Source organism: Stegostoma tigrinum, chromosome 42 (genome assembly GCF_030684315.1).
Source record: "Stegostoma tigrinum isolate sSteTig4 chromosome 42, sSteTig4.hap1, whole genome shotgun sequence".
Classification (NCBI taxonomy): domain Eukaryota; kingdom Metazoa; phylum Chordata; class Chondrichthyes; order Orectolobiformes; family Stegostomatidae; genus Stegostoma; species Stegostoma tigrinum.
Window position 1 is genome coordinate 2,557,289 of NC_081395.1, and position 19,565 is coordinate 2,576,853.

At 44.2% G+C, this 19,565-nt stretch overlaps 1 protein-coding gene across 3 annotated transcripts in view; it reads right to left on the minus strand.

Annotated features, from left to right (window-relative positions):
* The window catches only part of rcor2 (REST corepressor 2), a 76,213-nt gene that overhangs the window by 2,511 nt on the left and 54,137 nt on the right, over positions 1–19,565 (minus strand). For 2 of the 3 annotated variants that reach the window (XM_048525006.2, XM_048525007.2), the window contains 7 exons: positions 14,271–14,395; positions 13,751–13,823; positions 8,969–9,187; positions 8,052–8,129; positions 7,208–7,265; positions 6,420–6,664; positions 888–6,179 (listed from right to left, as the gene is read on the minus strand). In XM_048525006.2, coding sequence (XP_048380963.1) covers positions 5,838–6,179; positions 6,420–6,664; positions 7,208–7,265; positions 8,052–8,129; positions 8,969–9,187; positions 13,751–13,823; positions 14,271–14,395 — 1,140 coding nt within the window. In that variant the 3' untranslated portion in view covers positions 888–5,837. Of the gene's footprint in view, positions 1–176; positions 261–887; positions 6,180–6,419; positions 6,665–7,207; positions 7,266–8,051; positions 8,130–8,968; positions 9,188–13,750; positions 13,824–14,270; positions 14,396–19,565 lie in introns of those variants that run through there. The other variant, XM_048525008.1, reaches the window with a different exon arrangement.

Sequence of the window (19,565 nt, forward strand, 5' to 3'; positions counted from 1 at the left end):
ATAGAGTGGATTTGAAATCATATTATTGATTATTGAATGGATAAATAACTCAGAAGATGGAATGACTTCCTGCTTCTGTGTTACCAGCAGGTGAAGTTTCCCTTTTACCAACTAAAGCTCTCGATCTAAGTGGTAGTTACCCAATGCCAGTTGAGCAGAAGTTGTCCATCTCTTACCTGCTAGGACATTAGTGGCTGCCTTGGGGACTGTTAAGTTCATGGATACCCAACTGGAAATGGGTCAGCTTCTGCAGCTGGCATCTAAAAACAGTTCAATAAGAAAAGCTTTTTCTACTTCATTCACTCCACCAGTTCAATCCAGTTCAGGTCATGCTCTTCCATTTCCATATATGGGACAACAGAACGTGGGATCATGCCCTTTTGAGAATGAGTTGAGATCAGCCTTGGCATCATTCCCAGAACCATAGGCTAGTGACAGGCTCTTTGAAGCAGCAAAATCCTTGTGCTTGGTGTTCCGACCACAAGGATTCTCTGCATCACGAAAAGCACTGTTAGCAGAACATTAAATCAAGAAAACATAAATACATGTTGAAATTTGACATTTACCATTGGAAAGGAGTGAAAAATGCAATGGGTCAAACCCATAATTGATGGCTGACTACTTTTATGTACATTATCAGGAAAAATTGGTCTCTCACTTGGCTGGATTCCACAGTTCTCAAAAAAAAATTCAATATTCCTGAAATACATTGTGGTCATTATCATAATGTTTATGGGATCTTGCTCTGTGAAAACCAGCTACTGCACACCAGTGACTACAGTTCCAAAAAGTACTTCATTAGATGTCCTGAGGTACAAGAGTGTAGGGTCAAATTATGATGGCTGGGTCAAGCTAACTACAAACCAAATAAACAACACAAGTCTAAGTCAGTGACTAGTAAAATATTTTATTGAAATCCCATAATTCACAATTTCCATTGCTGAACACTTGGAAATTCTGAACTGACTGTGTAGGGAAGAAGTATACCAAACTCACTAAAAAAAAACTTCTTTGTAAAACACCAAAAATAAGTTAAGAAATTGTCAAATGATATTTTAAAAATATGCATGCGCAGGTACATGCGTGCGCGCGCACACAAAAACAAATATTCTTAATAAAAACACAACAGAACATACAGGTAGCTAATACTGAAACAGTTGTCCACAGCAGACACGAGCACTGAGGTCTGAGAACGGCCATCCCACAAAAACATATACCTAAAGAAGTTCTAGTAGGTATTTAAATGACAGAGTCCTCTTAGTCTAGGGTACAAAGTGTGAGAGCTGTCCGTAAGTGGTTTTGCAGTTCAGCTATTTCACACACATTCAATTTTGAAATCCATACAATTGCAATGTTAAAATGTTGATTTCCCTCATGCTGGTTCCCTGGAGTACTGGCTATTGAGGTATTTGTATTAGCGACAATATTGCTACACTGCCAAATTGTGCAAGACTGAAAACTGGGACAAGGAAACAGGTAACAGCAAATGTTTCAACTCCAGTCTATCTCTTTATCTCTCGTTCACAAGGCATGTTTATCACAATTTTTTGACCAGTTTTCCCCACAAAGAATCTGGTTAAAATGCTAAGCATTAATCGAACTCAACGGGTAGTTCATTAGCTTATTCAGAAAATCAGAGGACACCTTTCAGTAAGTGTACTGAAAAACCCAAATTGCTGCTCTTTGCCATCTACAGGGTGGCAGAACGGTTGGAAAAAGACTGGCTTTCAAGATGAGAGACAATGAAGTGTGGGGGAAGTAGGGAGTCAGGTAAATAGCAGAGCTAGGAACCCACAAGACAGGATCCTACCTTGGACAATCAATGAAGTGTTGTTGCTCTATTTCACTAAGGCCTCAAAGTGGGCTGGCATGCTTTCTTTATAATCATACACAGCTGACTTGTATTGACTGAACAAAGCAAATCTGATAAGTAGCATTGCCTCCTACATTTACCTAAAGAAGATAAATGACTCCAAGAAGTCTTACTAACTCTGAACTTATTGTGGTAATAGACAGACACCAATCTGCATAAAAGTGATGTCATCATGATCAGATTGGGGTGTATAATAAAGACAAAATTTTAAAAAGGCGATCTGACTGCTTACAGAATTGACTAACACAGGATCAAATGTGTAAACTTGTGAATCCAAAGAAGATTGGTGGCTGTAATGGTAAAGGATGCTCTAATTTCAAAATAGCCAAATCACAATGGGAAGTCACCATGAGGGAACCAGCATCATTCTGTGGAACACTCAAATTTGTGGAGGAAACAGAATGTTTCAGCAGCAGCAGCACCCGAACCCCAAAACACACAAGGTAGCAACAGAATTCTGGATGAACAACAGCAAGAGAAAGTGTCTATCCACAACCTCACTAAATTTCTAAAAGCTCCAGAACCAACTCATTATACATTTAATCTTCACACAAGAGATTCCTTCAACGAACTCAATGGTTCCATTCAGTCTTGGTGCACGCTGGACACCTTGCCTCGGATACAACATAGTTTTACACAAAAAAATATATGGTGCTTGTACCTACTCCCTTGCCTGCAAATCTGTTCATTCAGAGCAGAGACATGAAACAAGAGCTGGGGAGTGACCCCAACACAGCAAAATGAGCACAGTTGATTGCTGTAGGCCACCTAAAGTCACAGCTCCAGGCCTCAGATGCTGGGCACCTGTTTATGTACAGGTGACCTGAGACTAGCAGCATTTGGGTTCCTGCAAACGGACAGACAGACCCTTGGCCTACTGACTAGTGACTGTGGCTTGTCATCTGTGATAAAAGCGAACATATTTTAAACAATTTATGAAATTACCCTCGTACATATCAGTACTCTGGAGATAGAGAGCTCAAAGTGAGCTGACACAACCAGGTGCTGCTGCCACTGTTTCACTGGGATTTGCTAACAAGATCTTAAAACCTGCACATCAGCTCAATGTTAGAGTTGCTATTAAACACATTATCCAATCGTTCTAGTTGACTCCTACTTTTGGATTGGTGGTGTGGTACTGTGAGGGGCAGCTCTTCAGGGTTCAGGTTAGCATCCCAGCAATATCGAAAAGCATCTGCAAGACTTTTGAGAGGATACACATCACTGAAGCAAGGTCAGAACAGCTGTGAGTGTAAACCCTTCCTGAGGTCAATGAACACTGACCCCTCGCAACTTAATTGAAAAACCATATCTCGTCATTTATCTCACCATGTGTAAAACTCCTTATGCTTACATTACACCAGTAACTACATTTCATTGGCTGGAAAACACTTTGTGATGTGAGTTTCTGAGGTGATGACAGTTGCTACAGCAATCAAAGCTTCTAAAATAATGGAAAGTATAGAACTCACACTGGAAATGGTTACTCAGAGTTGTAGCTGGGTGCTACAGTTGTGGAGTGGCTGAGGAGGGAGATAGGGATGCAGGAGGGAATAAGGTGAGAAGATTGGTGACTATCAGAGAGGAAGAAAATGAGGTGACCATTATGCCCTCTTCCCTGATAAGTGCCTTGAGTGTAGCTGACGATGGGTAGCAAGGTGGTCGCAAGATAGGTAATACTTCTAGAGAATGGTTTTCTCATCTTAAAAGTTATTCAGAGTAGCTGAGATCAGGGAAAATAAAGCAATTCTTGCAATGACTTAAGACAAAGAGATGGAGGAGGAGAGAATCTCTCGGCCTTCACTTCTTTGGTGCAATACAAAATTAAACAACTTCAACAAGAATAAAAAGAAATGATTCCCAGTGACAGGAACAGTCAGAAGCCAGAGGTACACAGATTTAAAAAGAACTAGAGAGGCGATGAGGAATCTTGTGACACAGCAAGTTGTTATGATCTACAATGTGCATCCTGCAAGGGCAGTGGAAGCAGATTCAACAAGAAATGTCCAAATAAATTTATAGATTTCATGGAATACCTACAGTGTGGAAGCAGGCCATTTGAACCATCAAGTCCACATTAACCCTCTGAACAGTACCCCACCCAGAACACCCCTCCCTGTAATCCTGCATTTCCTATGGCTAATCCACCCAATCTGCACATCCCTGGACACAATGGACAACTTAGCATAGCCAATCCGCTAAACCTGCACGTATCTGGACTGTGCCACCGTGCCATGTAAATGCAATAAAAAGGTGGAAGGGAACTGCTTGCAAGGTTGTGCGGAAACTGAAGGGGCAAGTGGAAAAATTGAGATACATTTTTTAAAAGACCTTTTGACATGATGGGCTGGAATGGATTCTTCTGAGAGTCAGAATTGTAGGAAAACTCAACATTGCTCAAGTAAACCTTCATCCCATAGACTCATCACATCTCTCCAATCAATATCCGTCAAGTTCACAAACCTTCCTCCCCATTGACTAGTGTTCTCACACTGAGATTTTGTCCATACTTACAAGAGAAAATCTCAGTTTATGTTTTTAAAACTAATTCATACTTTAAAAGAAATCAAGTCAAATAAACGGTGATCAGGACCTTCTGAACCAACGGAGCAGGGCTCAGTCTCAAGGCTGCAGTTAGACGATGCTGCAGCAATGAGAGTGCCACTTAAGGACTTGCACCTTGCTCTTGGCCATCACGTATATGACTGAAGAGCACCCCAACATTGTTCAAGTACTGCAGTCATGTGGAATACAGACTGTGTCTTCTCTTACCCATCCATCCTTCAGCTATCTGCTTATTAACTCATCAACATTCTTCCTCATCACCCAAGACTCAGTCAACCAACATAAGGTCCCTTTTCGGGTTTCACAAAGGAAATATTAGTCTTCACTTTTAGTTATTCCACCACCGTCAGCCATTTGGCCCTAAAGGATGGACAGACAGCTCTTCCCTCAAGCAGACAGGGAAAGCATTCTAGAAATCTTCTGGCCATCCAAGAACTGGAAGGATATGTAAGATTCAAAACAGCAAATGAACAGTGGGATCAGGAGAGAGGGGACTGGAGGGACCAGAATAATGTCCACTTGATAACATCCACTGGGAGTCTCAAAGACAATCCTATTTATTTGGACAATAAACACTTCTGGGTGGGATCCAGTTAATATAGAACTGAAAATGGTCAATTGGACTGACCCCCTTTCCCCAAAACCATCCCAAGACACAGGACTGACTCCTTTAATCTCCAGGGTCTAGTCCAGGATAGACATTCTTCTCTCCCCACCCCAAATACATCTGTCTCCTCCTGAGATCCATTTGCTCCTCTCTTCCACTAAGGTGATGAGTGAACCCCTCTACCTCTGATGCTGGGATCCAGGACTCATCTCTATCTCCAATCCTTGGGTCCAGGATTCACTCTCTTCTCCCATCCCAAGCTTCAGACTGATTTCCCCTCTCCTGTCCTGGGGTTCAAGAACTGATCCCCTTCTCACCTCCTGGAAACCAGGACTGATGCCCAAACACACTTTCCCAAAATACAAGGTGATCTTGATTTAATCCTTCTCAGGGTGAATAGAGGTATGCAGATCACTGCTTTGTAGTGTTACAGATTTGGGAGGTCAGATCTCCCAAATGTTGACAAAGCACCAAAAAGTTAAAACCTTACTCTTCTTTTTAAAAACTAAAGCTTTGAAATTAATGAACAAAACAAAAGCCTAAAAGCCTTAAAACGCTGTTTTGTTGATTGTAGCTACGATGCTTGCAGTCCTGGTTTTCACTGATTGCAGCTACAATGCTCTTTAAGTTAGTTGATCTCATCTACAATGTTTATGACTTCATTGGTTGTAGGTACGATGCTTACAGTCTTTGTTGATCGTAGCTAAGATGCTTGCATCTTTGTTGATCACAGCTGTGACACCCAGGGCCATGGTTGATCGTAGTTACGATGCTCGTGGTCTTGGGTGGGACTCAGTGTGCAGAGGATGATGGTGATTCAAGCTGGATACCGATGAGGGAGGGGAGGTGCTGCGAGCTAACCGAAGACAGGATGGGCCGTGGGTTCTGTCGAGCTCCTGGGGGCAGTGCAACTGCAGGCCGGATCAGTGGAGGAGGTGGTTGGTTGAGTGGAGGCCGGGACAGGAGGAAGCGGCCCTGCTGTAGGGGAGGTGGCTGCCTGTGGAGGGCAGGGGCTGCAGGCAGGCTCGGTCTGAGCAGCGGTGGAGGCTGTGAGAGGGTCGCTGGGGTCACTGGGGCGGCAGCAGGGGTCGGAGTGGGTGTAGCTGGGGCAGCAAGCACGGGCGTCACTTGGACCTACGGAAAGAGAAGGAGAAGGGGTGGGGGAGGCAGGGGTTAATGATCATTGTGAACGGACACAAAACTTGATCCAAATACACAAACCAACAGAACTCAGCCAGCTGATCCCACCCCACACTCCTGCAAACTTAACTCCTGATTTATTCAAATGTAACCAGTAGCCCAACGCCCTCTCCAACTCATAGACAAACACCTCCACCCCATCCCTCACAACAGGGCAGCATGTTACTCATGTACCTCGGCCTCCTCTTCTGCCTCCTCTTCGCTCAATGCTAGTGATGGGTTGCAGGCACCACCATCGTCCAGTCCCGACAGAGTTCCAGCATTGCCTTGCACCTCCTGCTCTGCCTCCCATTCCTGCAGAATCTCCTCTAGGTTGAAACGGCGACGGTAACTGATAAAGAAGGTCTTCACCTGGGTCAGCGTCTTGTTCCCGATCACTTCTGCAATGGCCTGGAAATTCCGCCCATATTTACGAATTCCTGAACACAGAAACATTTTGGGATTTTTTTTTCCTTTGGTGTGGAGCTGGGGAATTTCCATCTTCCAACATGCTATCCAAAACAGAGACACGGGGACACACAGCGTTCCTCATACTCCAAGCCCCCTCCCCATTCTTTGTCACTGAGATAACGAGATGATTGGTGCCCACGTCCAGTCGATATAGAGTACACAAGTTTGAACTTATTCCACCTCCCTCACTCACTCCCCACAGCATCTCAACATAGCTTCAGTCAACAAGGCTTGGATCGGGAAGTGACTGGAGGGGAGAGAGAGAAAGTGAGACAGAGAGCCAGAGTTTAAAACACCAGCGTCTTTCTGATTTGACAGGTCAAGTCAAGCACCATCTAGTGCATGAGCGGACTCTGCCTAGTTGAGGAAAGACTCTACAGCCTCAGACTGAATGAAATCACTTGTACCAGAAATGGAGCTACTCAGGAAATAACATGCTATCAACCAAAATAAGAGGAGGGTGGAGAAGCACAGCAGTGGAGCCTGCAGTATTCACAAAGATGTGTGGATACCTTGAACAGCCAGGAGCTGCTCCTCGGTCGTCCAGCGAGAGTTGAGCTTCAAATTGGACTGTGGAGATGGAGAACGAGAGAATTATAACACAAAGTATATTTAAAACAAACTACACTAGTACATGTCATGATGTCAGCTCAAAAAAATAAACAAAGTCCCATTTCGCCAGTGGACAATCAGAAACACTGGACATCCCAAAACACATTACAGTCGATGAAGGACCTTGTGAGCTGTAGTCACTGTTGTATTGGAGGAAACCAGTTTTGCACGCAGCAAGATCCTACACATGAATGACAAAACAATCAGCACCTTATTTTGGTGATGTTGGTCGAGGAAGAAAAATTGGTCCCAGGATTCTGGGAGAGCACTTTGCTGCTCTTTCAGACAGCAGCCATGGAAATATTTAAAACATGAACCAGAAAGGGCAGGCCAAATAACAGTGCAGTGCTCCCTCACTACTGACTCTCTGTGAATACAGCACTGCTTTGTCCCTGACCCTCCTCGACTGGGAAGTCACCTTGGATTAGAAGGCCACTAGTGGAGAGTAGAAATCCAGCACAATAGGATGGGCCAAACGGTCTGTTTTCTGCTTCAGCACTTTTTTGATTGTATGAAATCTGATCAGTAAATATTCTTACTTTTCGAGGAGCATTTGAAATTAGTGTTCCAAGAACCAATACTCCTCCATCAAACCAATATCACAAAACCTGTGCAACTCAGCTAAGACTGAACCAATCTCTAAAATGTCTGAATAACACCAACATTATCACTGTAGTAATGCAGGCACTGGAGGGTAAAGGCAATGCACCACGGAAGGGAGGGTTAGCCATATCACACTCATACCTCTGGCGGTCGCAGTTTATCGATCCCCCCATCCAGTGTTTGCTTTAATGAGCTGTTTATCTGTTTTATTGTCTGAACCTATGGCATAGGAGGGAGACAAAAACATTTACATCTTCAGCAATAATTCATTAACTGCTTCTTTCCCAAAGTGATCCCAGTTATCTAGTTTCTGCCATACCGCCCAAACCCGTTTTCCATAGAAATTCATAAAATTTCATCCTTTACCCATCAAGTACTTCCATGACAGGGACAGTACAGGGTTGACACAATGTACCCAAACACTCCCAGGACTATTACTCATTGACAGGCACAGGACAGGATGAGATACAAATTCCCTGTATACTTGGCCCGTCAAATACGCCCAAGGCAGATCTTTACTCAGAGAGTGTTAAGGATGTGGAACGCCCTGCCTGCCAATGTAGTTAACTCAGCCACATTAGGGGCATTTAAACAGTCCTTGGATAAGCATATGGATAATGATGGGATAGTGCGGGGGAAGGGGCTTAGATTAGATCACAGGTCGGCACAACATCGAGGGCCTAAGGGCCTGTCCTGTGCTGTATATTGTTCTATGTTCTAACCAGGCATTTAATTGGGTACCCTCTACTGTTACTAGCATGAATTTTTAAATTTTGCCTCTCTGCCAGCTTGGAACTTGAGTTACTAAATAATAATACTAAATAAAAATAATAACCCACGGGATGGGGTGTCAGCAGCCAGACAGTTTTCTCCAACTCAATGCAACACTGGATTCTAAACAGCAGAAAAATCAAATCCTTTCGCTTTTCATGTGTCTTTGACTTCAGAGGTGGAAGGTCAGGATTTAAATCACCGTTGGTCCAGTTAGGATACTGCGCCACCATTCTACTCCACCCCCCTCCCCAAACTCCAGACCTCGCAGTTCCCCCAAACATCACCTGACGCTTGATGGAGATGAGCTGTGAGTCCAACTGTCGAAGAGAGATGGTGGCAGCATTAGGGTTAGCAGAGACTCCAGCAACCTCATCTTGGCTGAGGTACATGTCCTTAGGTGGCCGTCTCTTTGAGCGTGGTGGATGATGGCGATACTGGACACTCTGCGACTCTCTCTTCACTGACACTGATTTGCCATTTATGGGTTTCTGCTCCCCGGAGCGCTATGGGGAGGGGAAGAGGGAGAAGCACGAGCAATATTTAAAATAAGTTTTGTTCTGAGTCACTCAGTTTTTAAAATATTTTGCCATAACTTTCTCTTTTAATTCACCTAGAGTAATCCTACCGTGCTTTGCAGGCTCAAAATGATTATGAGCACCTTCTTGAATTGTTGCAATCACTATGCTATTCATGATAGACATTTCCAGAGATAGTAGGAGCTGCCGATGCTGGCAAATCTGAGATAACAAGGTGTGGAGCTGGATGAACACAGCAGGCCAAGCAGCATCAGTGGAGCAGGAAGGATGACGTTTCGGGCCTAGACCCTTTTTCAGAAATGGCGGAGGGGGAGAGGGTTCTGAAATAAACAGCGAGAGAGGGGGAAGTAGAAGATGAAAGAGGAGAAGATAGGTGGAGAGGAGACAGACAGGTCAAAGAGGCGGGGATGGAGCCAGCAAAGATGAGTGTAGGTGGGGAGGTAGTGAAGACACAGGTCAGTCCAGCGAAGACTGACAGGTCAAGGGTGCGAGATGAGGTTAGTAGGTAGGAAATGGGGGTGGGGCTTGAGGTGGGAGGAGGAGATAGGTGGGAGGAAGGACAGGTTAGGGAGACGGGGACGAGCTGGGCTAGTTTTGGAACGTGGTAGGGGGAGGGGAGATTTTGGAGCTTGTGAAGTCCGCATTGATAACATTGGGCTGTAGGGTTCCTAAGCGGAATATGAGTTGCTGTTCCTGCAACCTTCGGGTGGCATCATTGTGGCACTGCAGGAGGCCCAGGATGGACATGTTGTCTGAGGAATGGGAGAGGGGGGGGAGTTGAAACAGTTCGCGACTGGGAGGTGCAGTTGTTTAATGCGAACCAAGCGTAGGTGTTCTGCAAAGCGGTCCCCAAAACCTGTTCAAATTGCATTACTGTTGTTGAAGCCCTACCCCCATTCACCCAAATATCTAAATGCCAAGAAACTAGAAATAAAAACAGAAATATTGGAGATGTAGTGGACAGGTACAAGCAAGATGGATTGAACATTTATCTTGAGGAGACTTTTACCTTGAAGGCTTGACAAGGTTACATGTGAGTGATGCTGAAAAACAATTGGACCACATTTGCTAAATAAACCAGGATTGTGCTAAGAATTACACTGACAATCAAATCAGGACTGTCAGCCAGACTTGCATTGTGACACACTTCTATATACAAGCTACATACATTAACACACCATTTCTTTGTAAATGGAAGGAACCTATTGTAATTGGTCAAACTTAACAAAATAGGTGATAGCCGTACTCTGGTGCATTTCTTATAGCGGTGCCTTGAGCAATCAGAGTCAGCCTGCCTAGTATAATTTTAACCAAAGCTTGGATGTTAACTACCAGTTAACATCTGCTTGTTGCATGATCCATGGATACGTCTTTATCAAAGCTGAATCAATCCGCACTCTCCCCGATACAGTATAAATGTTGTTTTACCCTTTTCTTTCTTTGTGAATTGTCCAAATAAATGCAAGAGCTTTGACAAAGTGTGTCTTTTTTCAGAAATACTCACATTCTGTCCAACCAAGTGACCAGCTACAAGTTATGTTATTTTGCTTTGCTGGTTTATTTTTCTTGCCCTTACTTGTTCACTTTTCAATCTTTTTTCCAGACAGCTGTTATTCAGGGAACTGGCATTCACACATATTATTGACATATCTTTTAATTTCAGTGTGTCTATAATCCCCCTTCCTTCAGCCAAACAATCTGTACGTAACCTTTTGTCATTTCATCTTTCCCGCCCCCAATACATGCCTACTGGCCTGATTGCAGACCTTTCCTTCTGCTTTCCAACCACAACACTATTTTTCATTTACCACATCTCTAACTTTTCCCAGGTCACATGTCATAGCAGCATTCTTTGTTCTGAAAAACGGATTTGAAACATGCTTTTTGACTTGCTGAGTTCTCTTACATTTTCTGTTTCTCTTTAAGATTTGCAGCATCCTGAGTATTCTGTTTTTGTGCAGTTAATAAAGAGCACTGCTTTTACTCCATCTGCAGTAACTGAGTTCAGTTCTGCCTCTCAGGTGGGAAACGTTGGCCTTGGAAGGAGTGTAGCACAGATTCACTGGAAGGTTAAGCTATGGGGACTAGATACAAAAACTGACCCTTGTATTCCCCCATGTAAAGGAGATTAAGGGCTGATCTCAATGAGTTGTTTCTGTGTTATTGCTTTTTCATGGGATGTGAGGGTCACTGGCAAGGTTGCTTATCTTCAATTACCCCGAGAACTGTGTGCCTTGTTGGGACATTAGACTGTTCAGATCTGGAGTCACACGTAGGCCAGACTGGATAAGAACAGAATTGCTTCCCTAAAGGACATTAGTGGAGCAGACATTTTTTTCTTTTAACAACAATTCCATATAGTTCCACCAGTACTTCCAGTACTGAGGACTGGAGAGAGGCAAACGTAATTCCTCTCTTCAAGAAAGGAAATAGGGAAATCCCCAGCAATTACAGACCAGTAAGTCTCACGTCTGTCGTCTGCAAGGTGTTAGAAAGGATTCTGAGGGATAGGATTTATGACCATCTGGAACAGCATGGCTCGATTAAATGCAGTCAACACGGCTTTGAGGGGGGCAGGTCATGCCTCACAAACCTTATCGAGTTCTTTGAGGATGTGACTAGAAAAGTTGATGAGGGTCGAGCTGTGGATGTGGTGTATATGGACTTCAGCAAGGCATTTGATAAGGTTCCCCATGGTAGGCTCATTCAGAAGGTCACGAGGAATGGGATACAGGGGAACTTAGCTGTCTGGATACAGAATTGGCTGGCCAACAGAATGACAGCGAGTGGTAGCAGAAGGAAAATATTCTGCCTGGAAGTCAATGGTGAGTGGTGTTCCACAGGGCTCTGACCTTGGGCCTTTACTGTTTGTAATTTTTATTAATGACTTGGATGAGGAGATTGAAGGATGGGTCAGCAAGTTTGCAGACGACACAAAGGTTGGAGGTGTCGTTGACAGTATAGGGGGCTGTTGTAGGCTGCAGCGGGACATTGACAGGATGCAGAGATGGGCTGAGAGGTGGCAGATGGAGTTCAACCTGGATAAATGCGAGGTGATGCATTTTGGAAGGTCAAATTTAAAAGGTGAGTACAGGATTAAGGATAGGATTCTTGGCAGTGTGGAGGAACAGAGGGATCTTGGTGTGCAGATACATAGATCCCTTAAAATGGCCACCCAAGTAGACAGGGTTGTTAAGAAAGCATATGGTGTTTTGGCTTTCATTAACAGGGGGATTGAGTTTAAGAGTCGTGAGATCTTGTTGCAGCTCTATAAAACTTTGGTTAGACTGCACTTGGAATACTGCGTCCAGTTCTGGTCGCCTATTATAGGAAAGATGTGGATGCTTTGGAGAGGGTTCAGAGGAGGTTTACCAGGATGCTGCCTGGACTGGAGGGCTTATCTTATGAAGAGAGGTTGACTGAGCTCGGACTCTTTTCATTGGAGAAAAGGAGGAGGAGAGGGGACCTAATTGAGGTATACAAGATAATGAGAGGCATAGATAGAGTTGATAGCCAGAGACTATTTCCCAGGGCAGAAAAGGCTAACACGAGGGGTCATAGTTTTAAGCTGGTTGGAGGAAAGTATAGAGGGGATGTCAGAGGCGGGTTCTTTACACAGAGAGTTGTTAGAGCATGAAATGCGTTGCCAGCAACAGTTGTGGAAGCAAGGTCATTGGGGACATTTAAGAGACTGCTGGACATGCATATGGTCACAGAAATTTGAGGGTGCATACATGAGGATCAATGGTCGGCACAACATCGTGGGCTGAAGGGCCTGTTCTGTGCTGTACTGTTCTATGTTCTGTGTTCTACTTGTTTCATGGTCATTCTTACTAAGTCTAGTTTTCAACTCCAGATTAACTAAATTTCAATTTCACCATCTGTCGTGATGGGATTTGATCCTCTGTCTTCGTAAGTAGCCAGGCTTCTGGATTCACTGACAATATCGTTCTAACATACTTTCCCTCTGTTTAAGATGATTAAAGCTTTTGGTGGCACCAACAGAAGATATTTCCTGTGATCCACAACAAGTGAACAGAAACTTAAAATCCCAGCTACGCTATTCAACTAGTGATGTCAGAAAGCACTTCTTCAAACATCTGCAACACTTACCTCTGAAAAACTGTTGCTGCTGGTGGTCATTCGAAATTTTCAACATTGTAGCAGATAGGCTTCGATTGGATAAGGGATGAAAGGATGTACAGCAAAACCAATCAGCAGGAATGGCAGTAAAAGTTTAAAGGGCTGAAGAGCCTCCTCCTGCTCTAAAGCCAAGATCATACCCCGAGATCAAGTGGAACAGCCACATCAGAAAATTACTGAATCGCGATGAACTTTAGCAACAGGTAAAGATAGGAATCCCGAGGATATTTCAGCAATAGACAGCACTCTAATTCAGGACAAATCCAAAAACTGAGCAATGAGTTAAACCATTCAGTTAAGAACACTAGACAATCTAAACACAAAGGGTACAACTTGTCGTCGATGGTTACCCTGTACAGAGTGTGAAGAAAAAAAAAGAAACCTTACCTCCCTTTTGACATCAGGCTCATAATCACTGTCGTCTGCAATCTGCACTGTCACTTCTTCTGCCTCATCATTACTACAACACAGAAGAAGAACAAGTAAAATGAGAAATTTTAGAGATAAGGCAGGGACTGAATAGCTTCCAGTTCTTGGCTAATTTTCAGAAACAGAGGCTCACTATTCTTAGTCTGAGATTCATGAATGGAGCCACATGTCCTGCTTGTCCAAAAGTGTTTTTATTTCTTGAGTCCAGCTGGTGAAAGGATGGGTCTAACTGAATCACAGAGGTCCCCAGTTTGTCTTCCTCTGTCAGCGGCCAAGAGAACCTCCTGATGGAAAGTATATCCATCGGAGGACAGGGCCAGGCTTGAGTGCTGTGTAATGCTATCTGTGGGGGTTATAACTACATGACAACACTGGGCGAGAAACTGTCATCACATTCAAAGGTTGTCCAGATAGTACTTTGGATGTTTTTGTTGGGCAGAGGGTGGGTAGTGGTGACATGCAAGAACAATTCACAGACCTATCTTCCCGCTCCTTCTTGTGCACCAGCTTGCGAGCTTGTCGATCCATTACACTTGTTCGAGTTCGGGTCTTCTTCCAGGAGTAGTAATATTTCACCAGACTGGAGATGAGTTTGTCTGGTAACTACAAGAAAAGGAGAGTATCACTGACACACTGCATTATTCATCAAAAACCACCATCAAATTCTACCAGAATCAGCCTTGCTGTCCCAAGTCTCCAGTGATTGTAAATAAAACAAAAACATGCATTATTCCAGTGCCTTTTGTTACTTCAGGACATCTCAAATTGCTTCACATCCAATGAAGGATATCGTTCTCACACACACTCTCCATTATAAATGTTTTTTACTCATGTGAGACGTGTGTATAGCGAGCTAGGGCAGCATTTATTGACATCCTAATTGTCCTGGAGAAGTTGGTGATGAGCAGTTATCTTAAACCACTGCATTTTTGTGTAATGTAAATAGATTCACAATGCTGGTCAATAAAATCAATATGAAAGATGGTGGCTCAGTTAACACTCAAGTAGGCTGCTTTATCGTAGATGGTGTGAAGTTTTTACACATCCAGTCAGGCAAGTGGTGAGTAATCCATCTCGCTTCTGACAACGTAGCCACAGTATTTATACAGTGGATCCAGTTCAGTTTCAAGAGAATGGTGGATTTCCATTAGGGGATTCAACAATGGTAATATAATAAATATACAAGACAACTGTTACATTCTCTCTCGTTAGAGACGGTCATTGCCTGGCACTTGCATAGAGCAGATGTTACTTCCTGCTTGTCTGGACTCTGAGCCTTTGCAGTATGCAGTGGAATCAGCTGTTTCTCAACATTATGTGCAGTTACCTGAATTGGCTGAAGACATGCATCTGAGATTCTCAGGACTTCAGGGACAAGCCAAGATGCATAATTCATTTGGCTTTTCAGGCTGAAGTTTGATGCAAATTCTTCAACCCCATCTTTTGAACTTATGTGCTCCCCATCCTTTGACAAAGTACTGCATGGTAGTTTGTTGAGTAAGGCTAAACCTCATGGGATTCACAGAGAGAGCTAGCCAATTACATACAAAATTGGCTTGATGGTTGAAGACAGAGGGTAGTGGTAGAAAGTTGTTTTTCAGACTGGAAGCCTGTGACCAGCAGTGTGCCACAAGAATCGGTGCTGGGTCCACTATTATCATCATTTATATAAATGATTTAGATGACAATTTGGTTATGGTATGTACTTTGGGTATGGTTAGCGAGTTTGCAGATGACACCAAGAATGGTGGTATAGTGGACAGTGAAGGTGGTGATCTGGAAGGACAGAGAGATCTTGATCATTTAAGTCAGTTGGCTCAGGATTGGCAAATGGAGTTTAATTTAGATAAATGCAAAGTGTTGCATTTTTTGGGTCAAACCAGGGCATGACTTACACAGTAAGTAAGAGGGCCCTGGGGAGTGCTGTAGAACAGAGAGATCTAGGGGTACAGGTTCATAACTCCTTGAAAGTGAAGTCACAGGTAGTGAGGGTGGCAAAGAAGGCTTTTAGCATGTTTGCTTTCATCAGTCACAGCATTAAGTATAGGAGTTGGGATGTCTTATTGCAGCTGTACAAGATACCACATTTGGAGAACTGGCTGCAGTTTTGGTCACCCTACTTTAGAAAGGATATTAATAAACTAGAAAGAATGCAGAGAAGATTTACTAGAATGCTACCTGGACTGGAAGGTTGGAGTTACAAAACAGAGGTTGGATAGGCTGGGACTTTTTCATCTGGAGCGTAGGAGACTGAGGGGTGACCTTATAGAGGTCAATAAAATCATGAAGCATAAATAAGGTAGACAGCAGACAGCTTAACCCTGGGGGAGGGTGTGTGTGGATGTGTGAAAGAGGGGGTCTAAAACTGGAGGGCATAGGTTTAAGTTGAGAGGGGAGAGATACAAAAGAGGGGCAATTATTTCACACTGAGGGTGGTGAATGTCTGGAATAGACTGCCAGAGATAGTGACAGAAGTGAATACAATTTCATTATTTAAGAAACATCTTGACAGATACATGAATGAAATAGGTGTGGAGGGATACGGCCCAAATGCAGGCAAAAGGGACTAGTTTAAATTGTGAGAACTGGGCAGCATGGGCAAGTTGGACCGAAGGGCCCATTTCCTTGCTGTACACCTCTATGACTCCATCACCAAGTATAGGGATATTAATGGAAACTCCTTCTCCAGTGAATCATTTAGACACCCATCATTTTTCAAGACCGAATGTGGAAGGACTTCAGAGCTGATCCATTGTTGGTGGGGTCACATAACTTTATCTAATCCATGCAGGTTACATTGTTTGGCATGCAAGTGGACCTGTGTTGTAACTTCATCAGGCTTACATCTCATTCATGCCTTCTGCATGCCTTCCTGCACTCTACACTAAACCAGACTTTACCCCTTGCTTGGGTGATACGGGCAGGGTGAGGGAATATTCTACGCCATGAGGTCACAGATTGTGGGCATGAACAATTCTACTGCAGCCAATGGCCCACAGCACCTCACAAATGCCCAGTCTTGAGATGTTACATCTATTTGAAATCTCATTCAGCTTGCTGGTACTGCATTAGCACAACCTGGACAATATGAAGATGATATTTCACTCATAGTGGTCAATGCAATTGATATGGTCAGACATGTGCTCCAGATAAATTGCTGTGGAAGAGGTCACATACATAGAACAATACAGCGCAGAACAGGCCCGTCGGCGCTCGATGTTGCACCGACTGTGAACTACTCTAAGCCCCTCCCCCTACACTATCCCATCATTATCCATATGCTTATCCAAGGACTGTTTAAATGCCTCTAATGTGGCTGAATTAACTACATTGGGCAGGCAGGGCGTTCCAAGCCCTTACCACTCTCTGAGTAAAGAACCTGCCTCTGACATCTGTCTTAAATCTTTCTCCCCTCACTTTGTAGCTATGCCCCCTTGTACAGCTGACATCATCATCCTCGGAAAAAGACTCTCACTGTCCACCCTATCTAATCCTCTGATCATCTTGTATGTCTCGAAGCAATCCCTTCTTAGCCTCTTTCTCTCCAATGACAACAGACCCAAGTCCCTCAGCCTTTCTTCATAGGGCCTGCGCTCCAGATCAGGCAACATCCTGGTAAGTCTCCTCTGCACCTTTTTCAATGCTTCCACATCCTTCCTGCAATGGGGCGACCAGACCTGCACACAATATTCCAAATGAGGCCGCACTAGCGTTTTGTACAGTTGCAGCATGACATCACAGCTCTGGAACTCAATCCCTCTACCAATAAAACCTAACACACCATAAGCCTTCTTAACAGCATCATCAACCTGGGTGGCAACTTTCAGGGATCGATGTACATTGACACCAAGATCCCTCTGCACATTCACACTACCAAGAATCTTTCCATTGATCCGGTATTCTGCCTTCTTATTATTCCTCCCAAAGTGAATCACCTCACATTTATCCGCATTGAACTCCATTTGCCACCTTTCAGCCTAATTCTGCAGTTTATCCAAATCTCCCTGCAGCCTGCAACATTCTTCTACACTGTCCACCACTCCTCCAACTTTAGTGTCATCTGCAAACTTACTAACCCATCCACCTACACCTGCGTCCAAGTCATTTATAAAAATGACAAACAGCAGTGGTCCCAAAACAGATCCTTGAGGCACACCACTAGTAACCGGACTCCAGGCTGAAAATTTTCCATCAACCACCACTTGTTGCCTGCTTACAGAAAGCCAGTTTCTAATCCAAACTGCTAAATCTCCCTCAATCCCATGCCTCTGTATTTTCTCCAGTAGCCTACCATGTGGAACCTTATCAAAGGCTTTACTGAAGTCCACGTACACAACATCAACTGCCCTACCCTCATCCACATGCTTGGTCAACTTCTCAAAAAACTCAATGAGGTTTGTGAGACACGACCTGCCCTTGACGAATCCATGCTGACTATCTCCAATCAAATTGTTGCTTGCTGGTTGATTATAAATCCTATCTTTTATAATCCTTTTCCTACAACAGACGTGAGGCTCACAGGTCTATAATTACCTGGCTCATCCCTACTGCCCTTCTTAAACAAGGGCACAACATTTGCAATCCTCCAGTCCTCTGGTACTAAACCTGTAGATAATGAGAACTCAAAAATCAAAGCCAAAGGCTCCACCACCTCCTCCCAAGCTTCCCAGAGAATCCTCAGGAAAATCCCATCCGGCCCAGGGGATTTATCTACCTTCACACCTTCCAGTGATTTCAGGGAGTTAGGGTGGAAGCTGCAAAGCAGGACGAACAGAGTAGTGTTCTCTAGTATACTACCGGTGCCACGAGATAGCGAGGCGAGGAACAGGGAGCGGGCGCAGCTTAACACGTGGCTGCGCAGCTGGTGTAGGAGGGAGGGCTTCAGTTATGTAGACAATTGGGATGCCTTCTGGGGAAGGTGGGACCTGTACAAGATGGACGGGTTGCATCTGAACTGGAAGGGGACCAATGTCCTGGGTGGAAGGTTTGCTCGAGTAGTTTGAGAGGGTTTAAACTAGTATGGCAGGTGGGTGGGAACCTGAGCTGTATACCGGAGGTGAGAGTTGATGCAGGTGAGGCAGTAGCAAGAGGTAGACCAGCTAGTGGGAAGGATTTTCCTGGGAAGGAACCAAGGGATCAGTTAAAGTGTGTTTGCTTTAATGCAAGGAGTATCAGGAATAAAAGTGATGAACTTAGAGCATGGATCAGTACCTGGTGCTATGTTGTTGTGGCCATAACAGAGACATGGGTTTCTCAGGGGCAGGAATGGTTGCTGGATGTTCCAGGGTTTAGAGCATTTAAAAAGAATAGGGAGAGGGGGAGAAAGAGGAGGGAGTGTAGCACTACTAATCAGAGATGGTATCACAGCTACAGAAGCTTCCATTGTCGAGGAAGATCAGCCTACTGAGTCAGTGTGGGTGGAAATTGGGAACAGCAAGGGAGTAGTCACCTCGTTAGGGGTTTACTGCAGGCCCCCCAATAGCAGCAGGGAGATTGAAGAAAGCATAGGTCGGCAGATTTTGGAAATGTGCGGACATAGTAGGGTTGTTGTAATGGGTGACTTTGACTTTCCCAATATTGATTGGAACCTCCTTCGAGCAGAAGATTTGAATGGGGCTGTTTTTGTAAGGTGTTCAGGAGGGTTTCCTAACGCAGTACGTTGACAGGCCGACGAGGGGAGAGGCCATTCTAGACTTGGTGCTCGGAAACGAGCCAGGGCAGGTATCAGATCTTGTGGTGGGACAGCATTTTGGTGATAGTGACCATAACTGCC